At 47.2% G+C, this 22574-nt stretch overlaps 1 protein-coding gene across 3 annotated transcripts in view; it reads right to left on the bottom strand.

Moving 5' to 3' along the window:
- Positions 1-22574, bottom strand: part of NLRC5 (NLR family CARD domain containing 5) — a 127760-nt gene that overhangs the window by 82910 nt on the left and 22276 nt on the right. For 2 of the 3 annotated variants that reach the window (XM_083165094.1, XM_083165095.1), the window contains exons 11-23: positions 21248-21328; positions 14232-14315; positions 13259-13348; positions 11537-11602; positions 10170-10253; positions 9989-10072; positions 8557-8646; positions 8423-8470; positions 7368-7433; positions 6694-6777; positions 5498-5581; positions 3815-3904; positions 1870-1932 (exon numbers count right to left, since the gene is read on the bottom strand). In XM_083165094.1, the coding sequence (XP_083021220.1) occupies positions 1870-1932; positions 3815-3904; positions 5498-5581; positions 6694-6777; positions 7368-7433; positions 8423-8470; positions 8557-8646; positions 9989-10072; positions 10170-10253; positions 11537-11602; positions 13259-13348; positions 14232-14315; positions 21248-21328 (1014 nt within the window). The remainder of the gene's footprint in view (positions 1-1869; positions 1933-3814; positions 3905-5497; positions 5582-6693; positions 6778-7367; positions 7434-8422; positions 8471-8556; positions 8647-9988; positions 10073-10169; positions 10254-11536; positions 11603-13258; positions 13349-14231; positions 14316-21247; positions 21329-22574) is intronic. The other variant, XM_083165096.1, reaches the window with a different exon arrangement.

Here is a 22574-nt window from a genome sequence, read left to right as displayed (position 1 = left end):
CAAAAAAAATAGACCAGCTTCTTGCTGGCGATTTTTACAGAACCATGCACAAATCTGTGTGATCTGTGCATGGTTCTGTCCAAAAAAAGGCTAAAAGTTAAAGTAAAAAAAAAAAACGGCGTGGGGTCCCCCCTCCAGAGCATAACCAGCCCCGGGCTGAAAGAGCCGGTCCTGGTTTCATAAAATCACAGGAACAAACAAGTTGGGGTTCCGTGCATTTTATAAAACCAGCACCAGGCTCAAGGGCCGGTCCTGGTTCCCAAAATACGGGGGACAAAATGACTAGGGGTCCCCCGTATTTCAAGAACCAGCACCGGGCCCAACCAGCCAGCAGGGTAATGCCACAGCCGGGGGGAGACTTTTTATACAAGTCCCCCCGGCCAAAGGCTTTGGGGGGGTCCCCACTCCCCCAGGACCCCTGCCCATGCTGACCGGTCAGAGGGCTAAATGGCCCTCTGACCGGTCAGCATGGGCAGGGGTCCTGGGGGAGTGGGGACCCCCCCAAAGAAGGGGTCCCCCCCCTCCAGAACTTACCAGCCCATGCTGAAGCCCGGGGCTGTCCTCGATGCCCCTGGGCGGTGGGCATCGAGCTGATATTTGGTGTAAAAAAATAGATAAACTATTGTTTTTTACTGTGGCACTACAAGTGCCAGCAAGCCTCCCCAGCAAGCTGGGACTTGGAGAACCACAAGTCCCAGCCTGCTGGGCATTAAAGGGCCCGCTGGCACTTGTAGTTCCACAGTTAAAAAAATAGTGCACAAAACACACTGACACACATTTTAAATAAAACTTTAATACACACATTACACACATACTAATACTTACCTATCTTCTTCCCGTAGGTAGCCCTGGTCCTGATGTCCTCCGGTCCTGTGTCGGCGTTCCTCTTCATGTCGACGTCCTTCTTGAAGTCGACGTCCCTGTCGGCGATGGCGTCCGGTGTCCGGGTCCGACGAAATCCATGGAGGAAGCTGTGGAAGGAAACCATACTCACCTGTCCCAGCGCGACGTAGTCCAGGTAAGGGTCTTGGAAAAAAAACAAACCGACACCCGAATCCAAGCGGACACGACGGAGACGCACGGTGTTTACATCGTGCGGCTCCGCCTCCCGAATGCCGCTATTGGCCGCCTTGCGGCCTAGCGGCCAATCAGGAGCCGCTAGGCCGCAAGGCGGCCAATAGCGGCATTCGGGAGGCGGAGCCGCACGATGTAAACAAACACACGTGCGTCTCCGTCGTGTCCGCTTGGACCAGCGCGATAGGTAAGGCTGTGGGGGATTGAGGGGGGGGGGGGGTTGCATGGGCGGCGGGGTAGGGGTGCTTGGCGGGGCGGCGATGACGGCGGCGGGGCGCATAAAACGTAGCTACGCCACTGTACGGACATCGTCTTCAATATCACCTGGTGCAGCATCCATGGTCCTCACATCACCCCTCTCGCCTGATAGGAGTCACTGAGCTGTTTCCCAAAATTAACAAAATATAAAGGAAGAGTTCTGTGTACTGCGAGCAATTATGGGGGGGCTATCCCAAACTTCCCGGGGATTAAATCAGCCTCCACTGTGTAGTGGGCAGTCCGGCAAACTAATGGTGTGATTTACATGACTCTTCCTTGCCGCTCCCACTTGGACCTCTCCTCTATGCACTAATAAAATATGAGATATTGAATCTAGCTTTCGATTGGCTGGATTGTCAAGCCTCTTATATAATCTCTGGACTAATGACAGTTAAAGAAAAAGGACACATTCAGGCCACATGACAGCGAAATGTACAGTATACAGAGCAGTGAGCTGGTGTACGCTTTGCATGAAGGATGGGGCCACACGTCTGTGTGCCAGCATAATTACAATATATGAAAATAATTGTTCCAAACCTGCAGATAACCTTGTTTGCCTTATGTTGCTTCTGTAAATGCAAGTACATGTCTTCAGCAGACCTGAAAAGAGGACAGCCATTACTAATAACCCACTGTGACTAGGTGATCAACACATGGAAAGTGTGAGGTGTGCAGGACAGAGATAGATATGACTGATTCTAGGCATGCAGGAAGCAGCGTTACAGGGAACTTGTGAGCCCAGATGTAAACATATGCTGTGCTTCTCCCACCCACCCCCTTCCTCCTCTGGCCCACCCAATATGCCACATTTCAGTGGGTCATGGGCAGAAGAAGAGGGTGACAAGCAGTGGGTGACAGGGAGAGGCAGAAAGAGAGCTGGTGAAGGGGGGGGGCGGGATGTTGTAACATCCGCAGCCCTGTTCGCCCCCCCTTCGCCGGCCACTGCATTATTAATAAAGGCATATGCTGTAACATATGCAGTTATTAACGCAAGGGACAACTCTTGCGATAAGGCATGCTGGGAGGGATCCATGACGGATACCTCAAACAGCGTTGCGGTAAGAAGCCCATAGGCTTCTGCAGGGAATCGCCAGCTTTTGCAAAAGCTGGCGATTCCCTCCGCAGCGCTGCCACTGTGGAGGGGTGTTAGAGCATACAGAAATGCGGTAAAAACCCCAATAACTGGGTTTTTACCGCATTTCTGTGTTAGAGAATCGCCCCCGGGGTGTGTTATGACACCCCGACAGTCGGGATTCCGAAAGTCATTTCTCCGACGTCGGAATCCCGACTACACAGCGGGGGCAGCACAATGAAGCCCCTTGCCACCTATTTTATTCTCCCTCTATGGGGGTCGTGGACCCCCACGAGGGAGCAGTCAGGATTCCGACATCGGAGTAATGACTATCGGAATCCCGACTGTCGGGGAGCCGTCCGGCACCCCAGCTGCATGGCCACTATTTCTGCCTTTGATCAGGAATCATGTTTCCATACTTTTTCTGCTGTGTGTATGTTCTACAGTATTGTAAGCACAACTTGTCGCAGTGAGTTCAAGAGTAATTTTACTGTGGGAAAAACATAGAAATCCTGTTAGGAATTAATGTAGTAACTAGCCAGGATCCACTGGGCCACTTTCGTTGTTGGATGAACCGTTGGTCCCAACCATCCTGGTCTTGGGGGAAATGAGTGAATATTGGAAAGAGGAACAAGGGGGATGTCTAGCACCCTGGACATGCCACAGTGTGATAAAATGGGGACGTGGCTCGAGGCTGCGGATTTTCCTGCTGTTGTAGTCACAGTGCTTTAGGCACATTCATATATGCAGTATACCTCACTGTAAACCAAATTACTGCTATGGTTTCAGCACAAGCCCCGAATCATGTAATATCCTGTTATGGATATACAGCGGAGGCTGGTGTCACACTGCTTTGTGGTTACTCCTTGCTGCACTGTTATGTAACTTCCCCAGTTACAGTACAAAGTCTCCATAGTCTGTATATTACTAGTACTACCATCTCTAATACCGTATTAGTATAAAGTGTATGGGCTATTGAAAGATGCTTGGAAAACATTGGGGCAGATGTATTAAGCCGGAAGAATTGATAAAGTAGTGATAAATTGGAGATAAAGTGAAAGGTGAGAACACACCAGCCAATCAGCTGTGTTTAAAATGGCAGTTAGGAGTTGATTGGCTGGTGTGTTATCTCTTTCTACTTTATCACCACACTGGGCTTAATACATCTGCCCTATTGACACTAATAGGCAAAATCAGAGGAATAGGCCTAAGAGAAATAACAGATAGGAAAATGAATGTATAGAGGTGGACTCAGGATGGTGGAATCAGGTGATGTGAGCAAGGGGAGAGACGTATATTGCATGTAGGCAAAGCAAAGGCCTATCTGCTATATAGTTGGATACAATAATCTTGTAAACAACAGGAAAGTAGGATGGAAGAACATTTTAATATAACATTTGTATCCCTTACCTCACATCCACCTCTGTAATGCGGTCACAGAGGTTAATAGAGTCAGCCAGTAGTAGAACGCAGGTTGGGGAAAGGTCATTTTTACTGATGCTACATGACAGAGCAGAGAATGAATCAGCAACTGCAAAACACCAATTGTTTATAATATACACTCCCGGAAAGTTACAGGTAGGACTACACAGGTATAGGTGTGCTTCACAGGTGTAAGGGAGGCTGCACAGGCATAGGTGTGCTTCACAGGTGTAAGGGAGGCCGCACAGGTATAGGAGAGGCCACACAGGTGTAAGAGAGGCCACACAGGTGTAAGGGAGGCCGCACAGGTGTAAGAGAGGCCACACAGGTGTAAGGGAGGCCGCACAGGTGTAAGAGAGGCCACACAGGTGTAAGGGAGGCCGCACAGGTATAGGAGAGGCCGCACAGGTATAGGAGAGGCCGCACACTGTAAGAGAGGCTGCGCAGGTGTAAGAGAGGCCGCACAGGTGTAAGAGAGGCTGCACAGGTATAGGAGAGGCCGCACAGGTACAGGAGAGGCCGCACAAGAGAGGCTGTGCAAGTGTAAGAGAGGCTGTGCAAGTGTAATGGAGGCTGCACTGGTATAAGGGAGGCCGTACAGGTATAAGAGAGGCTGCATGGGTGTAAGAGAGGCTACACAGGTGTAGGAGAGGCTGCACAGGTGCAAGGGAGGCCGCACAGTATCATGGAGGCCACACAGTATCATGGAGGTCGCAAAGGTATAAGGGAAGCCGTACAAGTATAATAGAGGCCATACAGGTATAAGAGAGGCCGTACAGGTATAAGAGAGGCTGCACAGGTATAGGGGAGGCCGCACAGGTGTAAGGGAGGCCGCACAGGTATATGGAAGGCCTCACATGTATAAGGGAGACCGCACAGGTATAGGGGAGGCCACACAGGTGTAAGGGAGGCTGCACAGTTGTAAGGGAGGCTGCACAGGTATATGAAAGGCCTCACATGTATAAGGGAGGCCGCACAGTATCATGGAGGCTGCACAGGGATGGGGGAGGCCGCATAGGTATAAGAAAAGCCGTACAGGTATAATAGAGGCCATACAGGTATAAGGGAGGGCGCACAGGTATAAGAGAGGCTGCACAGGTATAGGGGAGGCCGCACAGATGTAAGGGAGGCTACACAGGTGTAAGGGAGGCCGCACAGGTATATGGAAGGCCTCACATGTATAAGGGAGACCGCACTGGTATAAGGGAGACCGCACTGGTATAAGGGAGACCGCACAGGTATATGGAAGGCCTTACAGGTATAGAGGAGGCTGTGGAGGGATGGGGGAGGCTGTACAGGTATAGAGAAGGCTGCGCAGGGATGGAGGAGGCCGTACAGTTATAGAGGAGGCTGCACAGGGATGGGGGAGGCTGTACAGTTATAGAGGAGACTGCGAAGGGATGGGGGAGGCTGTACAGTTATAGAGGAGGCTGCAAAGGGATGGGGAAACAACATGCCCATATTTAGTTGCTAAATGTACTAAAACTTCTATAAGAAAGTAGAACCAGTAATAGTCTAGTTACAATTTACATAGCATCCAATGAGAGCTACATTGTGATTGGTCACTGTGTGTACAACTTTGATCAGAAGTGTAAGTAAATCTGAATCATGGAATCTTCATGTGAATATGGTAATTAAGATGGCGTCACATAACAATACTGAGATTCTTACTTGAGTAACGTCAGATTAGGAAAATGTGACAAGTGCTTCAGCAGGGATTCCATCATTTGGTAGCTCATCGAATTGCCAGGTAGACTGTGGATAATAATAATAATAATAATAATCTGTATATATGAGGTTTTGTGCTGAGATGTGTTTGTAATATAACAGTTTCCACACAGCATTACACTGTGCTGTTGGGAGACCCTGCTATTTCTACAATATAACTGTGATTTCCTGCTTATTGTATTACACTTCTCCCACAGCTCCTGTTTAATGCAGCCCTTCCCCCACTAATATAATCCCCAAGCAGACAAATTACTGCTTTTGTGACTTCTCCGGGGATCTGGGTGGTCTGGAAAATTAATTATCACAATTCATAATTAGTCCTCTCCTGGTGGCCGATGGCACAACCTGTGGCATTAAGCAGCAGAGGGGGACTGAATTAAACAAAAGTCATTTGCTGAAACATGAAGTTGAACGTAGGTAAATATACAAAACCATCACCAATCAGTGGGGTAGATGGATGAAGTGACTTTATGGGGGAGAAGCGGAAATGTTAATACATCTTGTCGGTCTCTCCTCCTGTTTCGCCTCGTTAATGAGGCAGAGCAGAAAGTGTTATAGCGGCACGATGTGGGTGTGCGGTGTGATGCTGGGTAACCAGTGAATGTTTTCTCCTCTGTGCGAGCGCATGCAAGCAGATGTGTAAGCGTATACAGATGGAGCCTGCTCCTTCTTTTCAGGGGCCAGCCCCCGCCAGCGGCCGGCTCTCGCCAAGGGCGCCCGCACATGAGACACGCACGCACCTCGTGGCTAAGGAGCTGGATTCGCCGCCTCCCCCAGTGCCCCTCGCCGCACGGCCATCCCCCCTATCCCTGCCCGTCTCCTCTTCAGGGAGGCGCCGTCCTGAAACTGGGACACGTGTGCGTTTGAGACGCACGCATGTCCCAGTCAGATGCGCCGGCGATCCCCGGCAAAGGATCAGAGGCGATCCACCTGTACATCCGCTCGCATCGTAGCGCAGGGATTCAGGGGGGGGGGGGCTTTACCTGCTCGCTAGGCAGGGAATATATGCAGCCTAGCGAGCACGTCTGAATCAGCCCTATGTACGCAAAGTGTTTTCACCGAACACTATTCCAACTAAGATCTGTCTCTGTGCTTACAATCAAATTGTTCATGCGGTAATATGAAAAGCATGTACGTACTTTATCTGTGTGAGGGCGGAACACGGCACCAGCGCCAGTAATAGACTCTGCAGCTTCTGGGAAGTCAGGCTGTATCCTGTGAGGCTACACAGACACCAGCAATTAGTAAAATACAAGAGAAAGCAAAAACAGACAACGTATACAAAGAGGTGGCTTCTGGGATTGCAGCTCCGGCCTGCACATGACCATATAGTAAGCAATAAATTGTGCTGGTAAAGGGACCCTGGACGGATGTTCTAACATCCGCGCCCGTTTTTACCTCCCTCCGCCGGCTAGCGCATCGATACTAATGGCATATGCTCTAACATATGCGATAAGTAAAGCAAAGGGCAGCTCTTGCGATGAGAACTGTCCTTTGCAATGCGGCACCGCCCCTGGACTTCCGGGTCTGAGACCCGGGAGTCCCTCTGCACATGTGCATAGTGACGGTGCCGATGCCGGGAGGGTGACAGATCTCTCAGCCAGCGATGCGGAGAGAAGCCCATAGGCTTCCCTGCACAGCACGGACCCGGCGTGCGGTCTTTAGAGAATGCAAAAATGCGGTAAAAACCCTGATAACGTGATTTTTACCGCATTTTAGCTTTAGAGCATCTCTCCCTGGGGGAGATGTATAGTACAGAGGTGGTAAATAGGCTTCTCGTGACCGCTTATCTAGTTTTCATGACAATCCTCACCTGAATGCTTTGGACGATTGAGCTGGTGCTGATGTGGTTTCGTTGTCTACCAGGAAAGGCTCTTCCCTATAAAATACACCAAAACACTGGCTGATTATAGCGTTCTCTACTCTAGCAGTACTCAGGTGCCTCTAGCAGCCCAACACTGCTCTCCTCCATACCTTATGTCAGACAGACAAATGTGCTGTCAGCAAAGGTGTCACCAGGGGGTTGCAAAGGGTGAATGACACAACCGGGTGTCACCCTTGCAGGGGGTGACAACAAAATGCTGGCTCCTCCGCAGTGACAGGAGCCAGGTGCTGCAATGTGAATGATCCTGAAGCACTCCGCTCCTGTGGGACACTAGTCGTCTTGCGTCACAAATGGTGACACTCAAGCCACCCATTGCCGAGACCAATAAAGCTCTGTGCAAACATAGAGGTCCCTGGACTCTTCCCTCCCTATAAATGGCAGAGACACGCCTCCATTCCCCTCTCCCCGCCTCCAAACTGCAATATGTGGGTCCTGCACATGAGCAAAGTACTGATAATCAGCACTGTGCGATGCAAAGAACACCTCCAAGTATGTGTGCGTGTGCGTGTGTGTCTGTATGCTACAAAAATGTGGATGATTGTGAGTATATATTTACAAGATGGGATTTCCTATCCGTGTTTGAGTGTACTTTATATACTGTAGGCCCCGGTATCAAGAGGCATTTCTGAGCTGATGAACCACAGAGACTACAAAATGATCTTCTAAGAGGCAAAGCGGAGTCGTGTTTCTGCATGATGTCAATAGCTGAGGTGATGTCATTGCTCACCAGTTATATCACTTTTGCAACTGCACACTGATTATAACAACACAATCACCTTGTTTACACAACTCATGCATGACATACTGTAGGAGTCTGATTCTTATTTATTTTGCACCTTCTAGAAGATAATAGATTAAAACTGATTGGTTGCTATAGGCAACATACGCTCTTCAATAGAACTCTCATCTTAGTAAATGTACCCCTTAGTATACAGACCCCATAATCTCTGTTCATCAGGTAAATGCTGCAAGACATCAGGTACCTGCTACTGTCCTGTAACGTTAGCTGCACAGTCTGATGACTCCCAAAGCTGCAGACAGATCAGAAGACATAGGTTGACATCACAAGTGACATGGGTGACATCACAAGCGCCGATATAACACATCACAAACTTGCCTAATAGTGACATCAGCCAGGTTCTCCATCACAGACAGAGACTTGGCCAGGTGTATAATCCCGCTCAGACAGATGCCGTTACCACTCAGACTGGAAGACAAAAAAACAAATTAATTTTAATGATTTATATTACATCCCATCTGCTAAAACAAAATGATCTATCAATGCTGATTTCCAAGTGATATATTATACTACAGATGAAGCAAGCACCTGTCTTCTGCACAATATTAGCGCCATGTTTCAGAGCAGTTGGTACAAGAACGCCTTAATATCCCTTTCACATCACACCTCGGACCTGGGAAATTGCTGGGTTGGTGACATGTGGACCTGGGTCAAGGTGTGGTGTGAAAGCACCAAAGTTTATAACCCGGTAATTCAACCCTGGGTTATAAGAAGGGTTAAACCATAAACCAGAGAGCGACCCGGGTGTAATGTGAAAGCGTCGGACCCAGGTCGGGGCCGGGTCAGACCTGGGATCGAGATCCTGGATCTCACCTGGCTTTGCTACCTGAAAGGGGTATTAGCTGTAACCACTACTGGCCCATGTTGCCCCTTACCGTACAGTGTGAGATTAAGTTAAATCATACATTTAAATTTCCTGCCAGTGTGGATGGAATTAGAACCCAGTGTCTGGGTTCTGCACGGGGCCCTTACTGAGAGGAGGAGGACAGCTTGCAACCACTTCTACCTGCACCCTCTCCTCTCTGCCGGCAGCAGCACAGTGATGTCAAGACTGAATACTAGAGGTCAGTAAGTACACAGACAGACATATATGGGACACACAGACAGGCACACGGCGCACACAGAGACATATATGGGACACACAGACACACGGCGCACACAGAGACATATATAGGACAGCTATAGGATACACAGACATACAGTATATGGAACACACAGACAGACACATGGCGCACACAGAGACATATATAGGACAGCTATAGGATACACAGACATACAGTATATGGGACACACAGACAGACACACGGCACACACAGAGACATATATGGGACACACAAACACACGGCACACACAGAGACATATATGGGACACACAAACACACGGCACACACACAGAGACATGTATGGGACATATATAGGATACACAGACAGACACACGGCACACACAGAGACATATATGGGACATCTATAGGTTACACAGACAGACATATGCAGACAAATGTAATAGCCTCTACGTTTGGCGGCCATGCGGGAGGCAACACAATGCCTTGTAGTGATTGCCCTTTAACACAGACTAGATACCAAAAATGAAGGTGCCCATACATCAGCGAGGGCAATCCTCTGATACGCCAACCCACTGAAAATGCAGATCTGCCACCAATGTATTGCGGCAATCCCCCGACCCCCTGTTGGGATCAGCGCTGAATGTGAACCAGAATCAGGCCCACAATCCCAACCGTTCAGGGACTTACTTGACGGCGCGCAGACATTTGAGCTCAGGAAGAATCTGGGTGACTTGACAGATCCCAGCATTTTGCAAACTGTTGTCAGACAAACTGGAAAATAAAACAGATTGGCTTCATTCTACCCGGTGGAAAACAACAGAGAAGAATACAAATATAATATAGGTTTTCATATTGCAAATGGGCTTACTCCAAATGTGCTAACTTGTCACATTGCTGCAATACTGCGCACAGCTTCTTCAAACCTCTCCGGTAATATTTAAAGCCACATATTCTGGAACATGACGTGAAGGAAAATCAGCATTAGAAACAGAAGCATGACCGCAAATATTTCCTATACAATGCAGTGATATGGAAGTTTTAGCTGTGTATGAAGGTTCCAACGGGGAGAGTAACAGGAACCACCCAGATCTTGCATGACCAGGCTGCTGGTGGGGCAGAACCGATGCATACTGTAACTTTCTGGAGCCCCAACCACTCCAGCAATCCAGTCAGGAGATGGGTTTCACTGGGGAATTCCATGGTGTCACAATGTAGGATAGTCCAAAAGACAATTGTGTGTGCCTGAAATTAGGGGTCATGGCATCGCACCTAGGGGGCATAGCAATGCAGCAAATGCTGCAACCACAAAACATGCCCCTGTCTTTGTCACTGTGGGATGTGCCTGGCACACTGTGAGCTGCCGGACATGCCCCAAGTCCCTCTCTCGCCCCTGAATAGACACTGTGCACATGTAAACAGCATCTATGAACGGTTGCTAAACAGCACCAGAGAAACTGCAGCCCTTAAGTGTGACAGCAAGACAGAACCTGAAAATAGGCACTGCCCCACGAAAATCGGGACAGTTGGGAAGTGTGGAATTACATTATCATGGCTCCAGCTCGCCCGTCTAAAAGGGGTGTGGCATAATATAAAGGGGTGTGACCTTGTGGAAACCCTGTTACGTTGCTCTGGGGCATCCTCAGAGATGCTGGTTGTCCCTGAAGACTGGGCTGTCCTTAGTGCCAGCTCTTGAATGCCCTTTTAAATGACAGAAGCTGATTGGTTGCTTTGGGCGTTTCCTGGGCGTGCCCACAAAAAATGGTGGGTTCACCCAGAAAAACGCTGGATGTTCCCTTGAGAACGCAGGCGTGTTGAAGCTGACTTTTATTTGCGAATGGGGGAAAGAATTTATTCGATGGTCAATTTTTCGCCTGTACGCCTGCATGCAAATGGATTTGTCAGCACACACACATCCATGCACATGCAGGCACGGACATTCTTGCGCCAGCGCGCGCGCGGTGGGGTGGGAGTTCATGTTTACCCACTCGCTAAGCAGCAAAATAATGCTGCTTAGCGAGCGGGTCTGAATCAGTTGCTAATCCAGGATCAGATCATCCCCTTAATCCAAGCAGTAGCAATCCCTGAGCAAGGACTGGTTATGGGCTAATGCAATTTGGGATGCTTAATTTGTTGCCATAAATATGCTGCACACAACGATAGGATAAAACGAAACAATATGACCAATAACTGAAAACAATTCCATTATTTTGACTTATTCAAAAATGTAAGTGTTACCTGATATCTGTGCCCCAGTCATCACTGCTGGTGGAGAAACTGATCCGCGCCGTCTGCTGTAAGCCGCTGTACCACATATACACAAAGTAACATATAATAAGATATTAGATACGGCTTTTATATCATAAATGCTTAAACGTTTGCCTACATGTCAAGTCCGGGGCCCTAAGCAGAAGTATCTGTAGTGTTATTACCCCAAGTAGCTGATTCTGAGTCAGACACAGGCATGGCTGCCTTTTGTTGCAGTGGGATCTGTAATACGCCTTTCACACCAGAAGCAAATTACCGGGTTATAGCTTTTCAACCTGGGAATTTGCTGAAAAATCCGGGTCTTTCTTTGGTGTGAAAGGGTCAACACGGGTCTTAAATCCCGGCACTCAAACCCTGCTCCTGACCAGGGTCGGTGAGCTTGGATTTAAGACCTGTGTTGACCCTCACACACCACAGAAAAACCCGGGTTTTTCAGCAAATTCCCGGGTTGAAAAGCTTTAACCCCGCAATTTATGGGTGGTGTGAATTGGGTTCAGGCTGCACTCGGCAAAATGATCCGGCATTTAAAAATGCCGGGTAATTGCCGGGTGGCCGGTGTGAAAGGGGTATAAATGTATACTAATGCTGCTGCAAGGCTCTTCTCTGGTGGACATCCATTCGTCCAAATGTACCAGGACTGACAATCCCGCTGTCAGTGCCCGCATATGTTGAAATACTGTACCACTTGATGGATGCACCTTCGAAATTTACACCAGCCTTTTTGTCTCCTATGTAAGCGGGTCAACCCGTTTGTACACAATAGCTTCCTAGCATCTTTTTAGTCACCCCCCCTATTACCCCCATGAACACCTTCCCCGTCCCATGCGTCTACATTTGAATTGTGACTCTATGAACATAATTGAGACGCATGCGCGGTGCAGTCTGGTGCATGAGCAGAAGGGAAAACATTTCCTGAATAGTGGCATATCCTGCAACTCTGACTCTCACCCCAAATATTAATATGTTACTGACCTGACAGCGGTTCCCAACCTGGGGTACGTGTATCCCTGGGGATGCGCTGCAGACCGGTTGGGGGTACTTTTGTCCAACCAGCGGGTAGCTCCATTGGGAGCTACCCGCGCTGCCCTCAGACATCAGCTATTATCTGCCCCTCGCTGACATGGATGTAGGAAGCAGCGGCATTAATCCTACAGACGTTAGCGGGAACCCCATAGACAGTACACAACCAGTGGCCAGACACAGAGGGGCCCGATTCCTGATCGTACACTACTCCTCCGCTACTCCTTAATATAAAAACATCCATAAGGACACGCATAAGGACACTCCTCCGCTAGTCCTTAAGAACACGCATACCGCTCACTTCCACTCCACTTGTTTGTACTGTGGATCTTTCAAATTGAGAGGAGGGGTACTCATAAATGGAAAGCCTAATCCAGGGGTACAGGAGAGAAAAAAGGTTGGGAACTGCTGACATATGAGATGCCTGGGAGGAACCACATAAGACTCTAGAACCTTAAGGTCCCAAACCAAAGGGTCTGCGTCTCTGTTTTTGATTAAGGAGAAACAAACAATACACATTTTATAATGATGCTTGAAAAAATAAGAAACTAATCCAAATACAGTACGTTTAACAATACATACTTTTTTTTTGAAGTACGTTTAATTCAATAATTTGTTTTGTTTTACTGTACAAACCAAGTATTATTTCTATCAGTGTTCTGTAATACATACCTTACACATACATGTTTTACATTGAGGCAGGACAGAATGGAACACACAAGATGATATATTCCTTCTTCAGATAACTGTGTCTTGTTAAGCCTAAGAACAACAGATATGGTATTTGTAAGTACTGTAAATGTACAGTACTGTACATAATGGCAATTCGACAGACATTTTGTGGGCTGGGCCAATGTGCGGCCTATCGGATCATCTCTAGTGTCCATTGGTCATGATTTGGGGGTGTTTCTAGACACCGGACAACCTGAACCAGCTGAAGCTTACTCAGGATGGGCGTCGTTCCATATCCTAACCCCTCATTTTGAAGAACCGTGCTGGGTGCCACCCCACAAATGCGGCAGAATGTCAATAATGCTACAGCTGAAAAAACCCATCTCAAGATCCGTTTTGCACATGCGCGGAATGAGTTATATGCAAACATCTCACACCAATTATACAATAAAACATAGCGAACTGGTAAAAGCTTTCATTTCATTATCAGTATGAAAAAAAAAAAAAATAATATGGTAAAATGCCAAACTATTTAATTTCTTTGTCAAGGAATAACATGCACCCTACTGTTAAAAGTCAGGATAACAGACGTCATGTTGAGATTTGGGCCTTGTGTGGGCTCCAATGACTAAATTGTGTTCCCACTGCCCCACCCAGCCTACGCCGCTGAATATACCATATGATTGTAACCTCAATTCCTATTTGTCTATGCTATATAATTAAGCTAAATGCTCACACACATATATATATATATATATATATATATATATATATATATATATGCAGTTTATATACTGTCGGCATTCATTTGTACTTATAAATCCTGATACCAGATTCCCCTTTTACAAATAAATAGTACTGATCGTAATAAATAGGAAATCTGATGAAGAGTAGAATTTCCAATGAATTAAATTGAGGTGTTTATGAATCATCAACAATTTCCCCGACAGTATATACAGTATATATGACTTACTCCAGCTCCCCAGAAATAGGTATATTGGGCAGGCCCTCAATGAGCAGCTTACAGCCACCATCCCCAATAGGATTTCCAGATAAACTGCAACAGGCAAAACAAATGTTAGAATGGTATTTTTTTTTGGGGGGGGGGGGGGATTAATATGATTAGGGACAAGATTTCAGTCTATTTTAGTCAGGTATTACAAAATTACATATGAAGAGGATCAGTTATGTAATGTATAACAGGGTTCAATACAATTGCAGAAGTACTGGCACCACTTCTTGCACTCTTGGCTCAATCTCACCCCGAATTGAGGCATTTTGTACACAACCATATTGGGCTGCAAACAAAATTGTGCGAATCTGAGCTGCCATAAAGTGAGGCTGTTGCTGTACTAACTCACAGGGGTGAGAACATCGCCCTCAATAGGAATGACCCCTACAAAAATGAAGATTATGAATTAGTGTGTTGGAAGGGACAGAGGGTTTACAGGGTGAAATTTACTAAGATGTGAAATACACTTCACAGGTCATGTTGCTATGGGCAACCAATCACATCCTGTCTACTATCTTCTAGAGCAGGCATGTCCAACGTTGGCCCTCCAGATGTTGTGAAACTACGCATCCCAGCATGCTTTGCCACCGTTTTGCTACTAGAGAATGCTAAAACTATTGCAAAGCATGCTGGGATGTGTAGTTTCAAAACATCTGGAGGGCCAACGTTGGACATGCCTGTTCTAGAGGGTGGTAAATAAATAAGAAGTAGTTTCTGATTGATTGCCCATAGCAACATGACCTGTGAAGTGTATTTCACATCTTAGTAAATTTTACCCACAGTGTCACGTGATCCCTAGGAACCAATAAATACTGTCTAAAAAAAAAAACAAGATAAAATAAAACAAAATATGGGGTGAAATTAGGATGATAGATTCAGAAAATGAGAGATTTGGTAAGAAATCAGTTTTTTAAAGCGGCAATCATTTAACTTCAAAATCAAACTAGTTTTGCAGTGTAAATGATTGCCACTTTAAAGAAAACTGGAGATTTCTTACCACATCTCTCACTTTCTGAATCTCTCATCTTATTACATTTTCCCCATGAAATTCCACTGATGACCACCAGCTCGACAGCTGTTACCATCTAATAGACAGTATTTATTTGTGATAAAATTGACTTTTTGTCAAAGAACCATTTGTTCCAATGTTTCAGTCAATGTGAAAAGCCACATTGACTGAATCTTTGGATTTAATGGATGTTTTCCCCTATTATCAGATGATTTCTACAATTAGAAAACAAGGTACTTGTGAGTTATCTGGGCGTCCGATTTTTTTATTGTATGCCTTAAGTTAAGGCATACAATCAGATGCGATGCGATGCGATATCGCATCGCATCGCATCGCATGCGACCATCGGATGCGATGACCCGATTTTTCCATAGGAATCAATGTTAAAATGGACTGAGTCCATTTTAACATGGAATTCAATGGGAAAAAGGGGTCCTTTTCATACCCCTACTATCCAAGTGGGCATGGAGTTGGATATAAACCTGTGGCGAGCGTAGCGAGCCACCGAGCCCGAAGCGTGGCGAGCGAAGCGAGCCCCGCGAGGGGACGGTATTCCGTGTCCCCTCGCGGGGCTCGCTACGCTCGCCACGCTTCGGGCTCGGTGGCTCGCTACGCTCGCCACAGGTTTATATCCAACTCCATGCCCACTTGGATAGTAGGGGTATGAAAAGGACCCCTTTTTCCCATTGAATTCCATGTTAAAATGGACTCAGTCCATTTTAACATTGATTCCTATGGAAAAATCGGGTCATCGCATCGCATCGCATCGCATCCGATGGTCGCATGCGATGCGATGCGATGTCCCGATCCGACCCGATTTAAAAATCGGACGCCCGGATAACTCACAAGTACCGAAAACAATACTAATTGTATATAAATGATTTTTAACATAGTTGCCTCCCCTCCCGCATCCTGCAGTAGGCTCCTGTTTTAGTCATAAATCTCCTGCTACCCTGCAGGCTCGGACTGGCCTGGCGGGGGACCGGGAGATTCCCCGGTGGGCCCCATTGGTTCAGAACTCCTCCCACTTTTAAAGGGGGTGGAGCCTGTGCCTGCCGCCAGCCCGGGAAGTCGCTGTCAGGCTCGGACTGGCCTGGCGGGGGACCGGGAGATTCCCCGGTGGGCCCTATTGGTTCAGAACTCCTCCCACTTTTAAAGGGGGTGGAGCCTGCACCTGCCGCCAGCCCGGGAAGTCGCCGTCAGCAGTGTTCCCCACCGCCGAACCCACGCACAAACCATCCGCAGCCCGCCGCCCACTCGCCTGTCAGTGTCAGCGCTGCAGCTGGCTCCAGGCATGTGGCTGTGCACGGTCGCGCAGGGCGCCGCCATATTGGAGCCTGGAGCCAGCCAGCGTGTGCTCTGTGCGGCGCCTGACGTCAGACGGAGACGTCCGCACAGCACACTGAGCTACTCGGGAGCCTGCCTTCCTGCCTACCCAGCAGAGGCGTAGCGAGCCCGGAGCCGGCGAAGCACACGCTCCAGGCGCAGGAACATAGCATGGCGCCGGAGCTGTGCCGCCAGCTCGCTCGCTCGCCTGCTCCAATGCCCGCTGTGTGCGGGAGAGATGTCCGTGCTGCTATTGTAAAATTCATTCATAGCTCCCGCTGGACCGCTAGCCAATAGGCGCTCGCTGTCCAGCGGCCACCAGTTGATTGGCTGCTGGACCGCAAGCGCCCATTGGCTAGAGGTTCAGCGGGAGATATGAATGAATTTACATAGCAGCAGCACGTCTCTCTCCCGGGGGGAGCGGGGGCACAGGAGGCATTACAGCAGCACAGGCAGGGGGAGGTGGATCAGGACGCAGCACAGGCAGGGGAGTGAGTAAGGTCAGGTGTACTCCCACCCTGCTGCACCCCACCCTTGCACCCACCCTGCTGCACACTAGTGCAAATCCACCCTGCTGCACATTACTGCAACCCACCCTGCTACACCCACCCTGCTGCAAACTACTGCACCCACCCTGCCTGCTGCACACTACTGCACTTACCCTCCCACACCCACCCTACTGCACCCACCCACCCTGCTGCACACTACTGCACCCACCCACCCTGCTGCACACTACTGCACCCACCCACCCTGCTGCACACCACTGCTCCCACCCTCCCTCCCTGCTGCACACCACTGCTCCCACCCTCCTTCCCTGCTGCACACCACTGCTCCCACCCTCCCTCCCTGCTGCACACCACCGGCGGTGCATTGAATTGAAAATAGCGTCCGGGAGCAGGCCGCTGCACAGTTCTGTCCCCCTTGGCAACGAACAAATTCAGTCCCCCTTGGCATTGAGCATGAAGCCCCTTGACATCGAGCACGAAGCCCTTTGGCATCGAGCATGAAGCCCCTGGCATTGAGCATGTAGGTAAGTGGCACTTATGTGTCAAATGTGTAATGGGCATTATGGTGTGTTATATAGTATGCAATGGGCATTGCGGAGTGTTATATGGTATGTCATGGGCATTGCGGAGTGTTATATAGTATGTCGTGGGCATTGCGGAGTGTTATATAGTATGTCGTGGGCATTGCGGAGTGTTATATAGTGTGTCGTGGGCATTGCGGAGTGTTATATAGTGTGTCGTGGGCATTGCGGAGTGTTATATAGTGTGTTGTGGGCATTGCGGAGTGTTATATAGTATGTCGTGGGCATTGCGGAGTGTTATATAGTATGTCGTGGGCATCATGTGTGGGCTTATGTGTAATTGGAATTACAAAGTTCACTAATGTGCAATGGGCATTACGGTGTGTGGTATAATGTTGGTCCGTGCCCACTTTTCACTGCGCAGGAGCCTCACCTACTACAGGGGGGCGCGAAACATGCCCTTGCTCCGGGCGCCATGGCACCTAGCTACACCACTATTACCCAGTGCACTGCCCACCTGCCTGGCCCACTTAAGGCACAGACAGAGCCCACGCGCCTTCAGACTGTATGTTCATAAATAAACTCGGTCCCTGGCTGTCAGATAATGTTACACACTGACCCTAACATAGGGTCCCTAAAGGAATTTTGGTTCAATAATTCTGATCTGTTCCAACTGAGGTGCTCTGTTATACCCATAGTGCACTTTTAATTTAAGCATATCTGTGTGTCCATATATATATATATATATATATATGAAAAAAGGGGGGTTGTCCAGAGTGCGCTTCCAGTAGTACCACCTAGCCAATAAGGGTATAGAGTCCCAACTTTATGTGATCCTGCCGTCACTTATATCCAAACGGAGTGTTCATAAGCTTCAAAATAACACCGAAGACTTCGAATTTTAAAAGATGGTTCTTTATTAGAAGCCCAACGCGTTTCGTCTACACGACTTCATCAGGGGCAATGACATGGCCTGGTGTGGCCAGAAATCCAGACAGAGGTGAACAAATGGAAGTATCCTTTTACATATACAGTTAAAATCGGTATTGGTAGGTATGGGAGATAAGCGCCAAAAGGGATAAATCTCCAAAAATAGCTCCTTGAGAGGAGATAAAGAACCTAGGGGGTGGAATCCAAAATATACGACTGGAGGGAATGTCTTCCTCTCTCACAGCCAGCCAGGTAAAAGCAAATATAGTGTGATCCACAGCAAGAGAATATAGGTGCTTACTCCACTGCAGACCAGGATGAGACCATCCTGGTCTGCAGTGGAGTAAGCACCTATATTCTCTTGCTGTGGATCACACTATATTTGCTTTTACCTGGCTGGCTGTGAGAGAGGAAGACATTCCCTCCAGTCGTATATTTTGGATTCCACCCCCTAGGTTCTTTATCTCCTCTCAAGGAGCTATTTTTGGAGATTTATCCCTTTTGGCGCTTATCTCCCATACCTACCAATACCGATTTTAACTGTATATGTAAAAGGATACTTCCATTTGTTCACCTCTGTCTGGATTTCTGGCCACACCAGGCCATGTCATTGCCCCTGATGAAGTCGTGTAGACGAAACGCGTTGGGCTTCTAATAAAGAACCATCTTTTAAAATTCGAAGTCTTCGGTTTTATTTTGAAGCTTATGAACACTCCGTTTGGATATAAGTGACGGCAGGATCACATAAAGTTGGGACTCTATACCCTTATTGGCTAGGTGGTACTACTGGAAGCGCACTCTGGACAACCCCCCTTTTTTCATGTACTCTATTTGTGTCTCTCACTAACAGGAGAGTCGTTCCAGAGTTGCAGCTGGTCGAAAGGCCCTCTCCTGAGCGCAATTCCTGACCACTTCTGTTTGTTTTTTATATATATATATATATATATATATATATATATATATATATATATATATATATATACACACACAGATATGCTTCATATGCTATATATATATATAGGCATTATGTGTAATGGGCATTACATTATGTTTAATGGGCATTATGGTGTGTGGCCTTATGTGTAATGGGCATTACAGTATGTGGCATTATGTGTAATGTGCATTACGGTGTGTGGCATTATATTTAATGGGCATTATGGTGTGTGGCATTATGTTAAAGGGCATTACGGTGTGTGGAATTATGTGTAATGGGCATTACAGTGTGTGGCATTACGATGTGTGGCATTATGTGTAACGGGCATTACGGTATGTGCCATTATGTGTAATGGGCATTACGGTGTGTGGCATTATGTTTAATGGGCATTATGGTGTGTGGCATTATGTGTAATGGGCATTACGGTATGTGGCATTATGTGTAATGGGCATTACGGTATGTGGCATTATGTTAAAGGACATTACATATGTGTAATTGGCATTATAGTGAAAATTTTTGCAGCGAGCAGGGTTCGCAAATACTCGCCATATTTGATATTTCCCCTGTCAGGAAATATTGGCACAGATTGAATACCCCCCTATATGAGACAGCTATGGAGTGGACAGTAAGGGAGATATGCGCGATGGGCTGGTAGAAAATCCATGGGCCACTTCGTACCATTTGTCCCCCAGACTGAAAGTTGCCAGCCAGCCCCTGCATAACCTCACCCACATAATTATTACAAGCAGTGGGTAGAGAAGCAGGGCTGGTAATAATTATGTTATATTATGCTCAGTCTCAGTCCTGAAGCCTGGCGCAGTGTAGCCCATGCAGTCTGTGCGGCAATCTGGCTGGTATGCAACCGCAGAAAGGGTAGCAGTGCACGGCCGGAGCCAACTGCTGCAGCCACAGTATGTGTGCAGCCAATGATCATAGCAGGGCCTGCAGTCACCCTCCTCTGTCAGCAGCATAATGGAAACAATGGGAATACGAAACAAGGCTCAAGAGACTGTGCAGCCAGAAGAGGAAGAGGACCCTAGGATACAGGAAAGGCATGGGCAGGCGCACCTCTCTGGTCAGGAGGCAACACCCCTTCAGTCAGGAGGCCACACCCCTTAAAGCAAATGACCCTGCCCCTCGGTGGGCCCCTATGAGTGCATTTCCCTGGTGGGCCCTTTATACCCCAGTCCGACACTGCTACCCTGCATTGTACTTTTAATCTCCCAGATTCTTTAGATTCTGCCATGGGTGACCCTAAGTAGTTTTTTTGCTAGGACAGTGATTTTCTGCAATCACTGTGATTTGCTTAGCTGCTCAGGAGTCTCTGCTGACAACTCTCATTACCTCCCCCCCCCCCCCCCTTGTGGGAACCACTAAAAAGAGAGAGACAGAAGCACATGATCACACAGCATCTTATCATTTGTGCTGGTGTGCACTCATCCATAGCATGCTGCTGCTGCTATGGATGAGGGTAAGATTTTTTGCTAGTAATCTTTCTTAAATTAAACACATTTGTTTAATTAGACTATTTGGTGTCGCTAATAATTTAGCTAATGCTATAATGGTATGAAAAGCAGCACACACATTACATATAAATAGTATCTACAAGTTGCAGACAGTCCAGTGTTTACAATAAAATACCATTTAATACACAAAAACCATTACCACTGTAAAATGTTGCATAACATAGAGTATAAACTGAGAGAGATAGAGTTACAGATGTTCATATAGTATTTCCTCATGTTACATACTTAAGGTGGGAAAGTTGTGAGCCTGTGAGAATCTCAAGCAGCAAAGGAACGTGCTCAGGGGTCAGGTTACAGTTTTGAAGACTGGAATAAAAATGACAAGTAAATTAAAGGTCGAAAGCAAACAAAGGTTGGTTCCAATCTGCAGTGATAGTCTGATACCCTTCAAGGACTACACAGTATATGGATGGCCATCGGTGCCGTCCCCATCTATGGTTGCCATCCATGGTGATACCGCAACAGCCATCAATAGCAAAAAACTATGTGATGGATGACCATTGATAGGTTTACGTATTGATGGTCATCCATTTTATTTGACTGACTGGCCCGAGGGCCAATTACAAGGTGGAGGCAGGGCTTCAGGGTTGTCAGGGGCGGAGGGAAACCAGTAGCCTTAAGCGCCGTACAAACAAGGCCATATAATGAGCCATGAGGTATTGCAATGAAAGACAAACAATTGTTATATGGGGTAGACACTATTTCGATCGCTCAGATCAGATAAACATTATGCTCCTTAGAGCAATTATGTGATCAGTATGCGTTTTATTATTATTATTATTATTATTATTATTATTATTATCCTTATTTATATGGCGCCACAAGGGATCCGCAGCGCACACTTTTTAAGCCATTTCTCTGTTTATGCTTCAGAATACACAATTATACAACTATTGGGCCAATCAGTTGAGATTGGGTGATTTGCCCGATAATTGTATAAGGGTAGTGAGCTCAATCCCGGGATCGGCAGGATCCTGGGATTTGGCCTAAATTCGGCAGGCTTTGAATCCCAGGATTAGCGCCCCCATGCAAAATCACCCCTTTTTTTAAGGACAGCCACAGCACCTTAGAATATAAGTTCATGGGGACAGAAACGGGATGTCACTGTGTGGTGCACCCAAAGAATACGTATTAAAATGTAACCTTTATTTAATTAGATAGATAAAATGTAGCGAAAATATAACAGACACAAGACATTAAACACATAACATGTAATAAAAATGGATATCTTTATCCATGCGACGTGGGACCCCCGGTCCCTTAATAGTAATGTATTCACTCTCAATTAGTGTTCTGAAGAACTGTCTTTGAAATAAGCTTTATTAGGTCTCACTGTGTTCACGATAGAAATAATCACACTTAATTGTATCAGCAAAATTACTGAAGGCTTCTATGAGCCTAGATGGAGTTGATTCTACGTGCTGTTGTGTATCTTGGTTACGCTATATGAAGTTTACACTGCACGAGGGACGTTCCAAAGGAGTCTCCGTGCAAGGTATATTTGGAAATAAGCCTCCGTATAATTGTCTGTGTATGTGACACAGAGTTCAGA

Source organism: Crinia signifera, chromosome 11 (genome assembly GCF_055691185.1).
Source record: "Crinia signifera chromosome 11, ASM5569118v1, whole genome shotgun sequence".
Lineage (NCBI taxonomy): Eukaryota > Metazoa > Chordata > Amphibia > Anura > Myobatrachidae > Crinia > Crinia signifera.
The sequence above is the reverse complement of the archived record's forward strand: the minus strand, read 5'-3'. Positions and strand labels throughout refer to the sequence as shown.